Source organism: Lonchura striata, chromosome 7 (genome assembly GCF_050655825.1).
Source record: "Lonchura striata isolate lonStrDom1 chromosome 7, ASM5065582v1, whole genome shotgun sequence".
Lineage (NCBI taxonomy): Eukaryota > Metazoa > Chordata > Aves > Passeriformes > Estrildidae > Lonchura > Lonchura striata.
In genome coordinates, this window is record NC_140709.1 from 9,244,458 (window position 1) to 9,262,026 (window position 17,569).

Consider the following 17,569-nt stretch of genomic DNA (forward strand, 5'->3'; position numbering starts at 1 on the left):
ATGTTGGTACCCCCTAAAAAGCATTTCATGAGTGATGTCTACCTAAAAGTACTTTATTGGATGCATGATTCTTTTCTATTATTCCTAATTTGGCCTATGTAGTAGGAAAACCCAGCATCACCAAGAACAAACACATAGCAACAGAGTATTTGCCTCATGGAGAGTATAAAGGAATCAATTCCAGCCTCAAAGACATGTGGCTCACAGGCTGGGCCTCTCCTCACAAAAAATGCAATCATTCAGGTTTTATTCTTAAAACTGAAACCATGAGCTTTCACTCCACTTGGAAAAATGCCCAACTCCTCCTTAGGCAGGCTGATGTCCTGGCAGAACTCGAGCTGCTACCCCCATGTGAAGGTGTCTCCATGAAGTACAGCTAGAAACAGGGGAGCTGGTCTGTAGACACAAAAGCCTCCCAAGAGCCATTTGTCCCTTTCAGCATGCTAAAGAGGCTGGAAGAGAGCATAATGGAAAGCATTCACCACTGAAAAGCATGAAACACTGGCCAGTCTGCACTATTTAAACAAAGAGACCAAATATAAAATGAGAGTAGTAAAGCTGTGACTAGAAATAAAGAGATTCTCAAGTTCTTTAAAATACCCAGTGATTTGGTCATAAAATATTTCATTTTATTTGAAGGAGGTTTCACTTCATTTTCATTAGAAGTTAGTACTGTGATGGGATCATCCTGTGCATTCTCTAATTTCCATGTGCAGTTACTGCCTGCTGTGGGATCACACCAAGAACGTGTGCCATGGGTCAGGGATGGCACTGCCTGAGGCTCAAGAGCCAAGCACAGCAAAAAGAAAAGGAAGAAAAAAGTCACTTATGTCCCCCAGTTTTTCTTCTCTCAGCCTTAGCATACTGACAGAAATTAATTTCTATAGGAAGGGAATTGCACTGTTTGCAAAGAAATCCTCTAGGATTTATTGATCTTTAAGAAAAATCTCATTAAGCAGAATAAGGAAAATTTACAACAGGTATGGGAAAACAAAACAATCTCTTGGGATCTTCACCAGGCCGAAACAGGATTAGCTCTGTAGTTTCTGTAATCTTCCTCACAGAAGAATGCTAATTCCGTCTCATTTGCTAGAACAAATAAAAAATTTAATATTTAGCACACCAGTGAATGAACCACCAACAGCCAGCTATTTAGAATCTTAGAAGACAATTACCAGCTTTATGGTCAAAGACAATTATAAATCACCACCCATTTTTTTCCTCATATTTATGAAAAATGTTGCCAGTATTAAAGATGTCATTAAACCTCATTAAAAAACAACCCAAACAAACAAACCAGCAAGAACATGAATGTATAGAAGTAAATATGTGCACAAGACCCCTCAAGATTTGTTTAACACAGTCTTCAGAATTGTTTGTAAAAGCATTCAGCAAATTAAGTGACAGCATTTCTAACATCTTCAAATGCTAGGAAAGTAATGAAGCATGATGCACTCCTTTTTTGTGCATTTTTCTGTTAGAAAAGGGAGAAAGAAACTTCTTCCCATTAAATTAGCCTGTAGGTATAATAATTTAATATTTAGAGGATCAGTAGAATATTTTACAGATCACTTTACATTCTCCCTCATGACCCATCAAAATATGTGTCTGAAGAAGTTAATTTTTTGCCCTGCTGATGATTAATTCATGAGGCTTCGACAATATGCAAAGTGAAAGACACAAATTGGCTTCTCCAGCAATACCTTCAAATACCTCTAATTATTCACAGGGGATATGGCAGAGCTAAAGGACCCACAAAGGTTCAGAACAGTCACAATTCTTTCAACCCAGTAGGTCAAGGACTTCCTCTTCTAAAACAATAAGTCAGCAACATTACTAATTCAGAACAGAGACAAATCTGATGGAATGCCTTCACAATTATTAAACATGAAATTCTTTAAGGTGCTGAGCCAATAAATTCCACATTCGTTTTTTAAATTAAACCTCAAGTTAATGAAGTCTGCCAGTCTTGTAAAAAAAAAAAAAAAAAGAAACAAAAAAGAGTAGAAGGGATTTTAGAATCTCAACTAGAAAACAGACAAGACCATTTGTAATGAATACTGAACACTTTATTAACATACACCCTGCTTTAAAAAATATGCAAGCATTAACTTTGCTGACTGGATAATAACTGTAATAATAATGACTACTACAGAGGCTTTCCTGAGGATACTTATCTAATGTCCTCATAATTTATAACTCTCTAGCCCAACCCTGTATAGTGCCAAGGGCAATCAACTGCAGCTTAGGAAAAATGTTCTGCATGTATCAGAACTTCCCAGCTTTTCTAAAGGTGATTCTGATTGTTTTATTCTAATAAGTCTTGTACAGACTAAATGTGGGAAAAATTTTGTATCTCAATAGATTTCAAATTTTCTTACTGATTTATACAAAATGTACAAAATTTATCATTTTATACAAAATGAGGACCAGTGGTACATGATACATGATATCACTTCCTTGGGTTCTCTTTTCTACTTCTTGTTGAAGGAGAAAAGTAAAATCTTCAAGATTTTATTACAAAGACCCCACTCCTAAATTAGCTAATTTTCACATCAAGATACACTGGAACATATCCAAATTCAAAATGACATAATGGCACATTACATTTTCCAAAGAATGGGTTTTCCTCTTCTATCACAAATATCCTCTGCATACTAATGACTAATAATTGCTGTTATTTAGAAAAAAAAATAAAAGAAAGCAGCTTTAAATCATTTTCTGCCCTAAATTAACCACCCCTCCCTTTGTACAGAGACACAGAAAAGGCTGCTGCATTCCTATTTCCTTTCACTGTAACATTTAGTCTGATGTTTTGACACCTTTTTTGATATCACATCCAACTGGTTCACTGCTGTAGCTACAAACCCATTTTCAAAGGCAGATAATATATACAAATACTCATCCATACCTTTTTGAAAGAAGACAGCTTTGTTATTTCTAATTCAACATTTGGCACTGTCATCAGTTCCTCTCCTGAACTGCACTGCCTTTTATGCCTTACACAGATAAAGATCATGGTTAAACAAATCTTCTGCTAGCTAAATTACAAATCTGCAAGGCTTGGGTGCCAGTAATCCTCACTTTCCCCCCCCACCCCCCCCCCATCCAACAGACAAAAAGATCTGGTGTAGTAAAAACTATTATTCATATTACAGGAACACTCTAAGACCTTTAGAAAAGGTATATTGGAACCAGTTGTAGCTCACACCAGAGAAAAACATTGAAGAGACATCCCAAGTCACTTAAAATCAGAAAATAAATCGCAGGAAACAGGAGAGTCAAGTAACCCACGAGAAAGAAATCCCACTCAGTAGCTGGGGAGCAATCAGTGAGCAGCAGGAGCAGGAGGGAGCCTCCTCTGTGAAGCCCCTGCACTTAGAGCACAGGCAGTTAAAGCTTTTCAGCCAGGCAAATCAGATCCAAATGAGCAAATGTCCATATCAAGGTGGAATGCAACCACATCCCCTAAGTACCCTGCTGCCACAAAGTCATTCAGCCACATTTATGAGAAGCCCAAAGGGCATTCAGGGACCATCAATTTTATCATGGCAGACATTTCTTACATTATTACCAAAAGACATGCCCTATATGTAGTCTCCTGTCAAAATGTGAGAAATCAGGTCAAGTTTCAACTCTTTGCTATGTTCAGCACATTCTCTAAATGATACTGCTCGAGCCTTCCTGAGCAATCTGGCTATCAGACACTGTATGCTGCACATTAAACAAATCTAATATCATTTCATTATTCCATGCTGGTTCCACTACTTACATTTCTAACCAAAACATCAGTTTAAATGTTACTGATAAGACTAAGCAGACACGGTACTAATAACCTATCTGTCAATCATTTAAAATTACTCTCAGCAGAATTATAAGCATACCCTCTAAAAATCACAATTTGCATTCTGAACATTTGGAGTGCAGATACCTGCTGCCCTCAGACCAATGATTTGAATAATGCTTCCCTGAATAATTATCAAGTCATGTAAAGAGCATCAGAAATAGCATTTACTTTTCAGCAGCCTGTCCAAACATAATCAGCCAGTTTTCAGTTTAATGCTACCACAAGGAACAGCATCCTCAGTCAATACAAATGTACTCCTACCTACTCCAGCTGCTTTCAGCGTGCTGTCTTCCTGCAAAATCAGTTTGTCATCATCTTCCAAACTCACTACAAGCTCACCAGTCTACAAATCAGAGAACCAGAAAACAAAGATAAGAAGAATTTACTGATTTCCTCTGCACCAGTCTTGTTTGACAGTGCATAGATCTGCCTGCATCAAAGCATGCAAAAGGAGAAGAACACAGCTAATAATCTTACCTTAGATTTGTGTGCTTGGTGAATAATCTTCATTGTATCTGAAAGAAAAAACAATGTTTTCCTAAAATAAGGCTTAATAAGCACACAACACAAAGTTGTACTTGGGGAAAGGCAAATAAACAAAAGGGGAAGCTTCAAAATATTTTGTTATTAACAATTTTGTATATTCAACCTGAAAGAGGCAAAAACATCTTGATCTCACAATCCTGCAGCCACAGTCTTAAAGCAGTCAATGCAACATTAAGGTACCACATCCTATTGGGCTTCTGTCTGCTGGCTGAATTACAATAACCAGCTAATGACCATCTCAATTGCCAGTCAAAACACATCAATTTAAATGCCACTTAGGGTGTTTTAACTTAATAGGTTTTACACATGCAATTGGGGCAGGACCACAAGCATTTATGCACTGTCAACTGCTACAGCTAAGTTGATAGGCAGCAAGTAATTAAGACACAGTAACCTGATCACTTCAGATCATCCCTTGAAATTTTCCTTCTCATGAATACAACACCCACCACCCACAGTAGAAATTTCATTAAGCAAGTCCATTTTACATGAACACCTACAGCCTCTTCTCTTTAATGCTATACCCTCTTCAACAATTTTTATTTCACGTTTGTGCAGTGTAGTGCTTTTAGAAATTAAAACAAAAGTACTACTTTCTTCTGGCAAGATGGGCATGGGCATTTGCAAACAGTAGGGAAACACAGGGGAAAATAACACAGTCATTAAAGCAACTGGATGAGTACAAAGATCCAGAAGGAACATCTTGAAGCCATGCAACACTGAAAAACTAAAACTAAAACTAAAACTAAAAATAAAAATAAAAATAAAATTGAGCTCTGAAGACTCTGTGCTTGAACAAATTTGGAGTAACACATCAATCCCTTTCCAGCAAAGAAGAAGAACCAGTTCTGCTTGTCTGCTCATGTTCTGTTCTAGTTTAGTTTTGTGCACTGAGTGAACATTACATGTTGCAATAATCTGGTAAGAGAAGGATGCAGCTGTTGTACTACGACATGCAGCAAAGTTAACTACTGGCTAAACCGACTTTCAAAGTACCAGGAGCAAGTATTCAGATGTTCAGATTCTAACAGAGATCACATTCCCACTCAGTAGTTTGCTTCCATACCATTCTGGTCCATTTTGAACACTATTTAAAATATTACATAAGGTAAGAAGTACTCTTGTATTTGCACTGCAGAGGTCACTGAGAAGGCAGCTTTGGCATGTTGTAATAACTGTGGTATTAGAAGCAAGACAGACATTATATTGCAATTACCAGGATCCATCTTGCACAGAAACATTACAAAAGACCAAGCAATCACAGAAAAAATATGTTGTAATCATGAAACCTTTCTACTGCAGCAAAGAAACCCTGCCTGTTAGTTTTAAGCTCTTCTGTCTACTTTGGTACGTTCCCTTTTCTCTAGTCTTTGTCCAGTCATGTCCTGAAGCATTGTCTCAGTTCTGCTTGCTCAGAACTCCAACACTGGCACCCAGCAGTTTACCATGGCTTCATCTGAGCTATTAAATGGTTTCTTTAACTCTGTTACAGAGATGAAACTACAGTCTCTTCTTGAAAGCTAAGTCCTCTGACTAGCCTTTGCTATTTCATCCCCAACTGATCCCACTCAATCATACTGCCAAGTTTTTATCTTGCCTTTTCTGATAACGGGTCTATCATGGCAATTGATAAGATACCACTTTCTAAGTGATTTTATGAACTACCTGCCATACTGCTCCACATTCATGGATGAAAGAAATAAAACTGAGAAGCAGATTATGGAACAAGCTGGCACCCAGACTGCCAACATCAGTGAAAAGGTACTATGGTACTATGGTATGAAAAGGTGACAAGGTACTAAGATAAGACTGACTCAGAAGAGCTCTAGACCAAGAACCAGAATAATCCATACAAAGAAATGAAGAGAAAACGGAAGTCAGAAGCTTTGAGATGTGAATTGGAGCACTGATCCAAGTCCAAAAATGTGATGGCATTATATATGATGTTAAAAAAAAGTGGTGCTGAATTCTGCAGGGAAGGAAGCTGAAACAGCAAGGTGAGAGACAACCAAGATTTCCGGCACCACCAAACAAAACAGGAGAAAAAGTCTGGCTTTCACTGGCACTATTAATGCAGAAGTCTCACTGCCTTTTCCTCACAAAAACATAAGAAAGACAGCAAAATACTACAGAGATAGCAAAGATGCCAAAAACATGAACCTGGATGATTCACAGCCTGAGGGGAAGGTGAGGAACCTGGCTTTGATTTTCCTGTGTGAAAATTTTCCTGCAGTTAGCACCATCACAGTAAGAGTAGGCTCCCAGCAACTGGTGCAACAGGTTTTAAAGTTCTGCTCAGTCCTACAGGGCACAATCAGACCCTCAGCCACCAGATATGTCTTGGGAAAAGCTAAACTGATCTCCAAGCGATGACAGAACTAGCAGCTGGGACAGGCAGCACCAGGGATACATCTGAGAGCAGCAGTTCTAGACAGGAACCCCTCAAATAGTCAAAGCTACAGATGGGGTGAAGGGCACCTCCAAATTCAAACTTACACTTCCAGATGTTTCTCTGTTTCACCATCCTTTGCTTTTTTTAAATAGGCAAATAAAGTTTATTACCCTTCACATGTATTAAGTCGATTTCTCACTCAGTTCTTTGAATCACCATAGAGGAAGGAGTTTGTCAACTCCAAGGACATGGGATGCAGAGGGTCACTTGCAGGAAAACTCCAAGGGAACTCTGAGAATTTCCAAGTTCAGGAAAAGATACATGACTGACACCCAAGTTTACGAACTCCAAGAAAGGAAGTAACTCAGTCTATTTAAAAAGTTTTCTCTGTTGTCAAACAGATTAATTGGATATGTGCATGCCAATTTGCACAAAAAAAGGAAATATACATACAGATTTGAAAAAGTCAGCTTAAACTTCACATCATGCTATTTCATACCACCAGCTTGAATTTAAGAGTTTTCATATCTACTTGAGCAAAGTTGCCCTGTTTCCCTTATATTGTGTAAACTATTTAAGTATATCAGTCTTAAGCATTTGCTACTTTTTGCCTTCAGCTTCTGCCTCACCATCAGTAAATAGATACTGAAGTATGTAAGCACACAGAGAACTACAATTTCAAAGTGTTTTGAGATCACAAGCTGTTCATTAAGGCAAAACCAGAGTTAGGCACTTAAAAAAAAAGTAATAAAAATTAGTATCAAAACCCATCAGTTCCCAATAGCAAATAATGTAAACCATGCAGCCTAATTCAAAGATTAAAAGAGATCTTCACAATAATGGTCAAGTTCTGCAGACAAGATCCCAGTTGGCATAACTCCAGCTACAAGAGCTGGACAGAATTGTGAATGCAGGCAGGCACTGGTACCAACATTAGTATTTGCAGCAATTCTCCTTTAAGTTGTATAACTGCTGGTGTAAAATATCATGTGATCATTTGACAGTACTTAAAACAAGAAAATAGAAAACACCTACCATACTTGTAATTTTTAAAAGGAGGAGGAAGTCCTGATCTTGAAGACACATCTGTTTAAATAAAAGCACAAAGTTAAAACAAAGTTCTCTTTTTTAATTATTTCCAATATTTCATTTTCCATTATTGTGCAATGTATGCATCCCCTGGGCAGCCTTTGCATCAAAATAAATCTGCAACATAGGCGACTTGTTTGAGCATCAAATGCTAAAACACAGCCTTTGGCCCAGATTCTATAGTGACTCCGTATGTGAATAATTCCATTTGAGCATGAAGTCTCTCTGAACAAAACACCCCACGAGGACAGTGAGTCAGTGCAATTAGGGTATTGATCACAGGAGTCTGATCCTTCAGAAAACTGCCAGGAACATCCTTTTAATGGTTTGCCCAGCATCTCTCTTTACCTTACACAAACAGCTGACAACTGTCACCCAGAACTGAATCCTTAGGTAAACATGCTGTGAAAAGGAAGCCAGACTGTAGAAAATTAACTCTTTAGCTGCTTGCAGGACACAGCCCATATGTAACTGCAGGAACATTGACACTTTCCCTGGTGGCAGTGCTCCCTGGACCTCAGAAGGCCCAGCAGCCACCTGCAGGGTGCCCAGCAGCAAGGTGGCTGAAGCCATGATTTCTTCAGTAGTTTAACCATTTATCTTAAATGGCCTCTTCAAAACAGATTACTGTAAAGAAAGGAACAGAGCTTTTGGACCCCCATGGAACAAAGTTCTAAGTCTTGTTCAAAACATTGGTTTTGTCTCAAGTAACAATGAGTTGCAATATTGCACACATCAAAAGCAAGTTTTGCAGCACTGATTTTTATTTTCTTGCTCATAACAGCAGCTGTGCCATATGTTCTGAAAGTGCTTGCAGTTTTCCAACAGCATCCTAAGACTTTGCCATGCCTGTCACTGTCTAGAAATATGGAAATTGCCAAACACAAGACACCCATTGTCCCAGGGCAATGTCCTAGGAGTTGCTCAAATGCTACCATCTATAACAGCTCAAGACTTGTTTAAGCTGACTTAATGAAAAAAAAAAACAAATTATGTCATTTTGTACCCTTTGAATGTCTCCACTGAGGTGTGTGGAAATACACCTGCAGGATTAAGGGTAACACCCTAATTATCAAGTCACTGTGTGGGCTGGTCTGCAGTATTTAACTTTTAGATGCAATGTCACTTTCAACCAGGCTTATAAAAGAGAAAGCCCTCAGATGAGTAAATCTGCACCACAAAGCTCAAGATGGAGACAAGAAACTCGGAAACAAACATGCAGAGCGAGACCACACAGTGTCAAAAACAAGTTTTCAAGATTCTCTTTTCTCACAAATAGCAAACAGATTTTGAGTTCCCACATTCCACATATTTGTGTAGTTAGGATCAAACACTTTCTAAATCCTGTTTATTTATTCTTATTAATTTATGAATATTTGCCTGACAGCACCCCTCAAGGAGCCTGAGGCACTGAGCCAAATGCAGCAACGCCCTTGTTTCTTTTAGACTAAACATGGGGATTTGGGCAGGGGGAACAGTCCATCCAAATTCAAGCATGGCACACCAACCATGGAAGCTGTTATTAACTCCAGACCTTTCATGTAAGGAAGGAAAGCACGCAGGGGATGTAACCACAAATTTGGCATCTCTACCAAAGCCACAGAATTCCCATTCATTTGCACCCCTCCACTTCCTTGTGGAGGGACAGCAGCACTTGGACTGAAGAGGAGGAATGAGGCAGCCATGCCTTACCCCTGCGCACAAAAGCCATGAACTCCTTCACTGTCTGGTCCAAGGGAACTCCATGGTACACCAGGGGTCGGAAATTGCGGTGCTCGAAGGAGCGGACGAGACGAACCGTGACGGTTGAGCTTTCTGCTGACATGAGAATTAATTCTGAATAACCTGGGAAAAGTTAAAGGGAGGAATTACTGCCTTTCCTCTGTGTACGAGCGCAGCTGGAAAACGAGGCCAGGCCAAGCCTCGTGCAAATGATAAAACATGGTGAGAAATCCAACAGCATTGTGCCTTTCAGGATTTCACTGCTGTGATTCCAAATGCAGCAGTAGAAGGGTCTCAAAACAAGCAGATACTGCACAGCACACACTCCAGCACCTGTGCTGTGCAATGCCATGCCAGACTCCCCATTAAATATGCAAAAGTGCTATGGATAAATGCAAGTGTGTTGAGTGGGTTTTAAGTGACTGAAGACTACCTGCTGGCCTCTAGAAGAATGTCCTTATATAAACAAGCCCGAAGACTTTTTAACATACTTGTGTTGGAGAGAGTGTAATACTCTGAAAAATGCCTAAGCTGTTACACAATGCTCATTTTCACCTCCCCAGGGAAAGTGAAACACCACCCCCACATACACAGGCAAATAATTTTCCTGGTATACTACAGCATAATTAAGGGATTTAGTTTATAATAGTCGTTCTCTAGAAAGGCTCTGTGGGCTTATAGGAGAGAACAGAGCCTAAAACAGAGCAGCCTTGTCAACCCAAAACCCTATTCAAATAAGCCCATGTATTGCTCCATCGGGTTTTTTTTATCTCCACAGCAAAACAAGCTCTTTTCTGCTTTGACAAACATCTCCATTTTTAAGTGCTGGGCATCCCTCCGTTTCCTGGCCACGTACAGCTGCTGCAGCAAGGAGCAAGGACTGCAGCCCGTGTGCTCCACATCAGCACGACCTTTGCGCCTCCCATCCCTGAGCAGGCATCTCAGAGTCCACTCCAGTCCCGGGAGGGAACCTTTTACCTTTTACCTATTCACCCCTTTATGTTCTTTTTTGCGTGTCTTTTTTTTTTCTCCTTTTTTGCTGTGGGGTAATTTAAGTGTCCCACCACAATGCAGGTGCATCCCAGCCTTGGCTGTATTTGTCCCAGCCATAGCCTGGCAAAGCAAACCACCAATATTTTCATCAAGTACTGTTTGCAGGATGGGGACAAAGACCTTCCACAGCACAAGGCAACTTGGCCAATAACTCCCCGAGTCCCAATTCCATTTTAAATGAGTGTGCAGTGCACACCAAACAAATAACACATGCCAATCAAAAAAAAAAAAAAAATCGTACTTTGCACCTGCAAATAACTCGATTTATACTAAACAGCAAAGATGGATGTTTTCTCGGTGCTATTCCACATGGGCTGGTGACTTGGGGGATGCAGTAAAGGGCACAGCATTCAGCTCACTTGCTCCTAAGCAGCATGGAGAAACACTGTGGGAACATAAATTCGGGAGCTCAACCAGAAATCGCCAATTTTCACATTTACTACTGAAACCGATCGCACGGAGGGCTGGGACCATGCGCCTCCACGAGGACAGGAAGGCAGGCAGGAAGCGCTGGTGGCCCATTCCTCTGGGAAAGAGGAGCCTCCCCGGACCCGCGGCAACACCGGGACCAACACCGGGACCAACACCGGGACCAACACCGGGCCCGGCCCCAGCACCGCCGCCCGCCCAGCGCGGCCCGGCCCGGGCCCGCCGCCCCCCTCAGGCCCGTTACCGCTCTCCGCCGGCACGTCCGGGTCCCGCCCCGCCCACCCGCTCCACCAATCGCGTCCTTCCGGCGGCACCCCCGAGCCGCGGGATTGGCTGAGCGGGCTCTGTGCCTCCCGCCGTTGTCTCCTCATGCCCTGGTGAATGGGAGGCACCCGCACCGCCTCCGCATTGGCTCCTTGCCCGCCCTGCGCCCGCCCCCGGCCCGCGCTGATTGGTGCTCGCGGAGCCCGCGGCGCTGCGATTGGCCGGCGGCCGGTCTGGCGAGGGGTGAGGCGGACGCGCGGCGGGGGCGACGAGGCAGAAGCGGCGGGGCCGGGAGCGCGCAGGGGGCGCAGCGATGAGCGAGGTGCGGGGGGCGCGGCGATGAGCGAGGTGCGGGGGGATTGCCGCGGTGAGCGCGGTGAGCACCGTGCGGGGATTGCCGCGGTGAGCGCGGTGAGCGCGGTGCGGAGATTGCCGCGGTGAGCGCGGTGCGGGGGCCGACACAGTGAGCGAGGGTCGCGGGGAGCCGGGGCAGCCGCGGGCCGCCGCCACCTTCCCCTCAGTCACCCCCTCCTGCCTTCCCCCAGGCCGCGTTCCAGAAGGCTGCCGAGGAGGTGAAGCAGCTGAAGTCGCAGCCCACGGACCAGGAGATGCTGCAGGTCTACAGCCACTACAAGCAGGCCACGGTGGGCGACGTGAACACGGGTGGGTGCCGGTGCCGTCCCGGCAGGCAGAGCCTCTCCCCGCTGCCCTTCCCTCGGCCCCGCGGCTCAGCCGAGTGACTCCCTGCCCACTTGGCACGGATTTGTGTGCGGGAGGGCACAGGCTGCCCCGATAAGGCTTTCTGCAAGTCGTAGTTTTTAGATTAACCCGGCTGCCGCCGTCTGTTCCGTGCAGTGAGGGCCTGAGGATGCTTTGTGCAAATATCACGATTGGGTTTTTTGGAGATCTCTGTTAGTAAGTAGCTGCTCGGGCCGAGGGGTGCTGCTTTAATGCAAACACGTCTGGGTTGTACAGACTTAAACAGCGAGGCAAGTGATACAAGGGTGGAACTGCAATACTGGAGGGGATGACACTGAGTTTATTTAGGCTGGATTGACTGCTAAAAATAGTACTGGAAAGCAGAACTAGAAGAATAGGAGAAATTTTTGGTACAGTCTTTCTGAAGTATATTTAATTGCAGCTCGTATGAAAGTTATGTATTCAAGTACACAGTGCAAAATGTTTCTGGCTACTTCTCTTGCTACAATGCTGTCCATGGCAGCTCAGCCTTTGGAGTAACATTTAAAGTGAAGCTTGTCTCTATCGCCCTTGTGTAATGCTGGAGTAGCTACAATTAGAAAGGGAAAAGGTCATTGCTTTGGAGTGCTGGCCTCCTAACCCAGTAGCTGGCAAAGTTTATTGAGCGTCCATTGATTTAAAAGCTGGCAGTGAAGTGTACAGGAAATGGTAAGTAATTTAATCTCCTTTTTCCAAAGCTGGCAGCATGAGAGAAAAAAGAATTGACTTTGGGTTTAAGATGTGGTCTTTTTGGTGCGGCTGGACATCCACATTATTAGTGCTTGACAGGGTGAAACAGTGCTGTGAGTATGCCACCATTCCTGCAAGTGTCTGCACTCCTGTGAAGCAGCAGCCAACGTGAGTTGGCCTGAGAAGCAGCCTGTGGGAGGGTGACTGATGGGGTTTGTGCTGGAGAGAAGTGGAGCTGCCAACTGGAGCTACAGGTCACTGTGCCATGGGGGCTGCACAGGACTGTTTCTGTGGATACTGCCCAGTTCCTTTTGTGAGTTCTAAGAATTATCTTTAACGAGAGAGAGAGAGAGGAAGTAAAACCACAAAGGAGACTTAAGATGAACCACGTACATGTCATTCACTTTCTGCTTGGCCACACCACAGCCTGCAGTGAAGTGAGTTAAATTTCCAAGGTTTTCAAATGCAGAACTATAGATTAGAAATACGCTACCAACTTGATGATAATGGGTTCCAAGCTGTATGTTACTACAAACAGCTGTCTGTTTCTGTGTCTCTGCCTGTAATGGACCTCCGGGTGTTTCTGCTTTACTTTAGAGCTGGTGTTCTTTAATTGGATAGCTCTTATGTGACAGCAGGCTCTTCAGAAAGTACAGCTAAACCAAGTGACAGCAGTTGGTGCTCTTCTGTTCAAATGCTGCTGTCTCAAGAGAATTTCTGTTGTCATCAACCATGTTGTAACATATTCCCCTGAGGTGATCTCCTGGCTACAGGTTAGCAAGAACAGCTGCAGAGATGAGCCATTGTATTTAGTCACAGTTAAGAGCTAACTAAGCCTTCAAGTGGGTATTGCCTACATCCAGATCACACAAACTAATCCTGCTGCTTATCCTGTCTTTCTCAGAGCGCCCTGGTATGCTGGACTTCAAAGGCAAAGCAAAGTGGGATGCCTGGAGTGCGTTAAAAGGCAAGTGTCTGATTAAAGAAATTAATAAAATTACACTGGCAAACTAGACAGACACATGTAGTTCAGCAAGAAACAGGTTAGTGTTGCTTTCTAATACAAGAGTTCTAGAAGTTCAGAATGCTATGAGAATAAACTTTAATTACCTTTGCAAGGCAGAAGTAATCCTGAAGAAGATGGCCTGTGTGAAAGAGAATGAGGGTGCAAAATGTCCAGCTGGCCTAAGATGTTAAATAAAGAAAAACAATAAAGGCAGCAGAAACCTAAATTTGTTTTCTTGATCCCAGCCTAGTACCCCAAAGACAGCTCCCAAAGGAGCTCTCCCTCCAGTTGTTATGCATCTTATGCATCTTCCAGTTAGGAAAGCTTTGGGAGAAACAACTGAGCTCTCAGCTCTAAATGAGGAGCCAAACAAGTTGTCTAATCTGTGACAATGGGGCTTTTTTCTGGTGTTTTAAGGAATAGCTCTCCTGTAATAATTGTCAACGGCATTAATAGAAATGATTAGTTGCTGCCTGTGCAAAAACAACTTTGCTGGGAAGCACTGTTTTCATGACTAATAAAACACATTTGTTAAAAACTTTAGCAGTGGATTCACAGCCAGGTGACCTTCCTGGCTCATTTGCTCTCCAGTGGCACAGACTAGAGCAAGAATTGTAACTTGTAAAAGGCATCTTAACCTGTGAAAGGTATCTGACTGCTTCCTGTGTTCTGTCCTTCAGGAATGTCCAAAGAAGATGCAATGAAAGCTTACATAGCAAAAGTGGAAGAACTAAAGGGCAAATATGGCATCTAAGGACTGGATAAATCAGCTACATGCACGCCTGCAACCTGCCTTATTTCTAATGTGGAAAAGTGGTTTCTAAGAGTAACCTTAGATACCTAATATGTCATAGTCAGTTCTCCTAATGCCTGTAGTTCAGGAGAAATAATGTACCTGGCTAATGTACTGACACGGTATAAATTCCTTCTGGGAACAAAATCTGGAACTCATTAAAGTGCGTTTGGTACTTTAGCTGTTGTGCTGGTCGTCCCTTAGCGGTCACAGCGAGCCCGTGCCGAGCAGAGCCGCGTCCCCTGTCCCTGTGCCACTAGAGGGGGTCGGTCACCTTCGGCACTGCCCGCTCCTGTCCAGCCGCTCCTGCCCAGGTCGCTGAGCGGCGACCCGCAGAAGCTGGAGCACCACGGAGCTTATCTGGAAAAGGTTATCTCTAATGCTGTGTGTGCTAAGAGCAAGGTGCTTGATACTTGTTGCCTGGAGCCTTCAGAGTCTTAGTCAACAGCTGCCAAATATCTTTCATAAAACACTTCTGGGACACGTTATTTCCCAACAGCAACATTGGGCTTCTGGAGTAAAGGCAAATACTGAACACAGAGCCTTCCCTGGGAAAGGAGAGATTCGAGAGGCAGTAGAGTTGATCCTCTTGATGCTGCTTGATCAACTTGATGTTGCCATGCAGTTGGCTGCAGTAAGAGGTGAGTCACTACAGACTGGCTGAACACTGGCAAGACTGCTCAAAGATAAAGACAGTGATCATCAGCAAAAGTTCGATTACAAAACACACAGTTGTGACTGTCTCTAGAAGGTTCATTGTTTTGCTCTGCCTGGTGTAGTCCCTTGGAGCTGCTGATGTTGGAAAGGGAAGACTTTGCTTTTAAAATGTGACTTTGAATTATTCCAGCATAAAGCATTTGAGAATGAAATCACAACCTTATACAGGAATCAGGCACTATAATTCCTACTGTACTGGTTAGCATCTGAATAGGTGAGGACTCTTCAGATAAGCAATTGATTTATGGAACTACAAGGGATGAAAACTATCATTATGTATCTGTCTAGGTAAATACATGGTGAGTAGTAGATTTAGAGATTACTTCACATGCTTTCAAAGATTTTAACTTTCCCCTTTACTACTTTTCATGGGAAATGTGCTTAGAGCTGCTTTTTGTCCTTTAAGATGTATTAGAATAGAGAAAAAAAAGGCAGTTTATTCTTGTTCCTCCTTCTTCTGGGTAAGTAAAATAAGCATTTGGGTTTTTTTTTTACCTGCTCTTGTATCTTCTGTTAGTTGAGGTTGTCTTAATTAAATTCACTTTGCAAGAGAGGGGCAAGAGCAGTTATTCACCATAAGAAATGCTTTTGCCTCTTCTCTAGCCCTAAATCCCACATCTACAGCTCCATCTTGGCAGCTGTATTTTGTGAAGCTGGTTATCTTTGAAGGATTCTGCCAAACTTGACCAGAACAGAGGTCACACAGCAAATGTTCCCACATTGCTCTTTGTTTGCTGGAAGCTGATGCACTGTGAGCACACTGTGCTTTGCCAGCATGTTTTCTGTCAAAACAGGTGTAGTCAGAATTTTTGACTGCTGAAGTAGTGGAGTTGGGTCTAAAGGATGGGCCAGGGGTAGCAAATTCTATATCACAGTCCTCATTTGGATTAGTTTCCCCTGTGGCAATTAATTGTTACAGTGCTGCTCTCCTTTCTCATACCTCTAGCATTAGGAAAACATCACTTTTTACACAGGGCTTATCCCAGAGAGGGTTTGCTCTTAGCCAGGCTTACAAATAATGCTATTTGCCAAAGAATACAAGTGACTGAGAATTCTGTCTTTATTTGGATACTTAATTTTTTACTGTCGCAACACCTTTCTGCTTGCAGCTTCCATATCCTTGAGAAAGTAACATCAGCAGTCTTACTATTTAGCTTGCCCTTTGGCAATCAACTGTGTCTTTCAGGAGCAAGCTGAAAACTTCAAGATGTGGAAATAGCTCTGCAGTAAGAGGCTACAAAAAGCACAAAGGCAGAAGCAAAGGTACTGGTGGCTGCACACAGTGTTTGTGACAAGAAGCAGCAACACAAAATTTGGCTGAAAGGGTAGTAATTGTTGAAATAGACTGAGCTAAGGGGCTCCTTATGGTTGTCTAGCAGCAGGATGAATATCTAAATGTGTAAGGACACTGGGCTGCCTGAAAATGTTTCTGACCTAGTGACCACCAAGTGCTTGCAGGTAAGGTGTGTGAGGCACCTGGGCTGCATAAATAACACCTGGGCAACAGTGACATCAGGGCAGGGGTGGTTTAAGGGCATCTAGAAACAGATTTGTAGGTAGAGGTAATTGCTTTTATTAAACTAATAAGGTGGTAAAAATAGACAACCATTGAGATCAGAAACAGAAGCAGCAAGCCTCAAACCAGAATATAATGCAGAGCCATTGCTCTGCATGCAGTAAGGCACTTTTGGTGGAGGATCAGATGCTTTTGATGGCTGGGCAGTGCTGCAAAACAGGGGATTGTTCTGACACCCGCTCAGGGAGTTGCTGCTATTTCCTCTTTGTTAGATCAAAGACAGGCCAGCAACATCCTGATCCTTGCAGTGCTGGGGAAGGAGGAGAGACGTGCTGAAGGCAGCCCAGCACGCAGGAGGTCAGAGGCCAGCTGGCACACACACGCTCAGCTCTGCTCTGCTGAGTCTGCAGCGTGCAGGACAGAACCTGGACTTTGGATATGGCCATAATAAATGTTAACTCCTGTGTGTGATAAGACAGTGTTCCTTCTATCACGCTTCTATGATTAGCTCTTACACAGAGCAACACAGCTGATTGGCACCCACTGCAGGTAGAGATAAGAAAGGGGATGGTGTTTTCCTTGGAAATCTCTTTCTGATGGGTTTTGCTTGCTTTTAACAAACATGTGAAGGTGCAACACTCATAGCACAGATTTAACAAATCAGTATTGTTGTGTTGCTTAAGGCCCATAACAGATTTTTCAACCCTGTGAAGTAAATTTTTCAGTTTGGTTAAAAGGCCCTCCAAGGCTGACTGCAGTGTGCCACT

At 42.9% G+C, this 17,569-nt stretch overlaps 2 protein-coding genes across 6 annotated transcripts; one reads left to right on the top strand and one right to left on the bottom strand.

Moving 5' to 3' along the window:
* Nucleotides 1-903: 903 nt before the first annotated feature.
* Nucleotides 904-11,358, bottom strand: C7H2orf76 (chromosome 7 C2orf76 homolog). 4 transcript variants are annotated; one of them, XM_085584884.1, is made up of 7 exons: nucleotides 11,323-11,358; nucleotides 10,898-11,034; nucleotides 9,567-9,719; nucleotides 7,821-7,871; nucleotides 4,325-4,362; nucleotides 4,109-4,190; nucleotides 904-1,089 (listed from the first exon to the last, which is right to left on the bottom strand). In XM_085584884.1, the coding sequence occupies exons 3-7, from the start codon at nucleotides 9,697-9,699 to the stop codon at nucleotides 1,013-1,015; spliced, it is 381 nt and encodes a 126-aa protein (XP_085441010.1). In that variant the 5' UTR covers nucleotides 9,700-9,719; nucleotides 10,898-11,034; nucleotides 11,323-11,358; the 3' UTR covers nucleotides 904-1,012. The 4 variants fall into 4 exon arrangements, with proteins under 4 accessions (XP_085441010.1, XP_021404367.2, XP_085441009.1 ...); XM_021548692.4 differs by having other exon boundaries at nucleotides 10,891-11,034; XM_085584883.1 differs by lacking the exon at nucleotides 10,898-11,034.
* Nucleotides 11,359-11,617: 259 nt separating this feature from the next.
* On the top strand, nucleotides 11,618-14,749 carry DBI (diazepam binding inhibitor, acyl-CoA binding protein). 2 transcript variants are annotated; one of them, XM_021548689.3, is made up of 4 exons: nucleotides 11,618-11,690; nucleotides 11,888-12,005; nucleotides 13,675-13,737; nucleotides 14,457-14,749. In XM_021548689.3, the coding sequence occupies exons 1-4, from the start codon at nucleotides 11,682-11,684 to the stop codon at nucleotides 14,528-14,530; spliced, it is 264 nt and encodes an 87-aa protein (XP_021404364.1). In that variant the 5' UTR covers nucleotides 11,618-11,681; the 3' UTR covers nucleotides 14,531-14,749. The 2 variants fall into 2 exon arrangements, with proteins under 2 accessions (XP_021404364.1, XP_021404365.1); XM_021548690.4 differs by having other exon boundaries at nucleotides 11,618-11,664.
* Nucleotides 14,750-17,569: the final 2,820 nt, after the last annotated feature.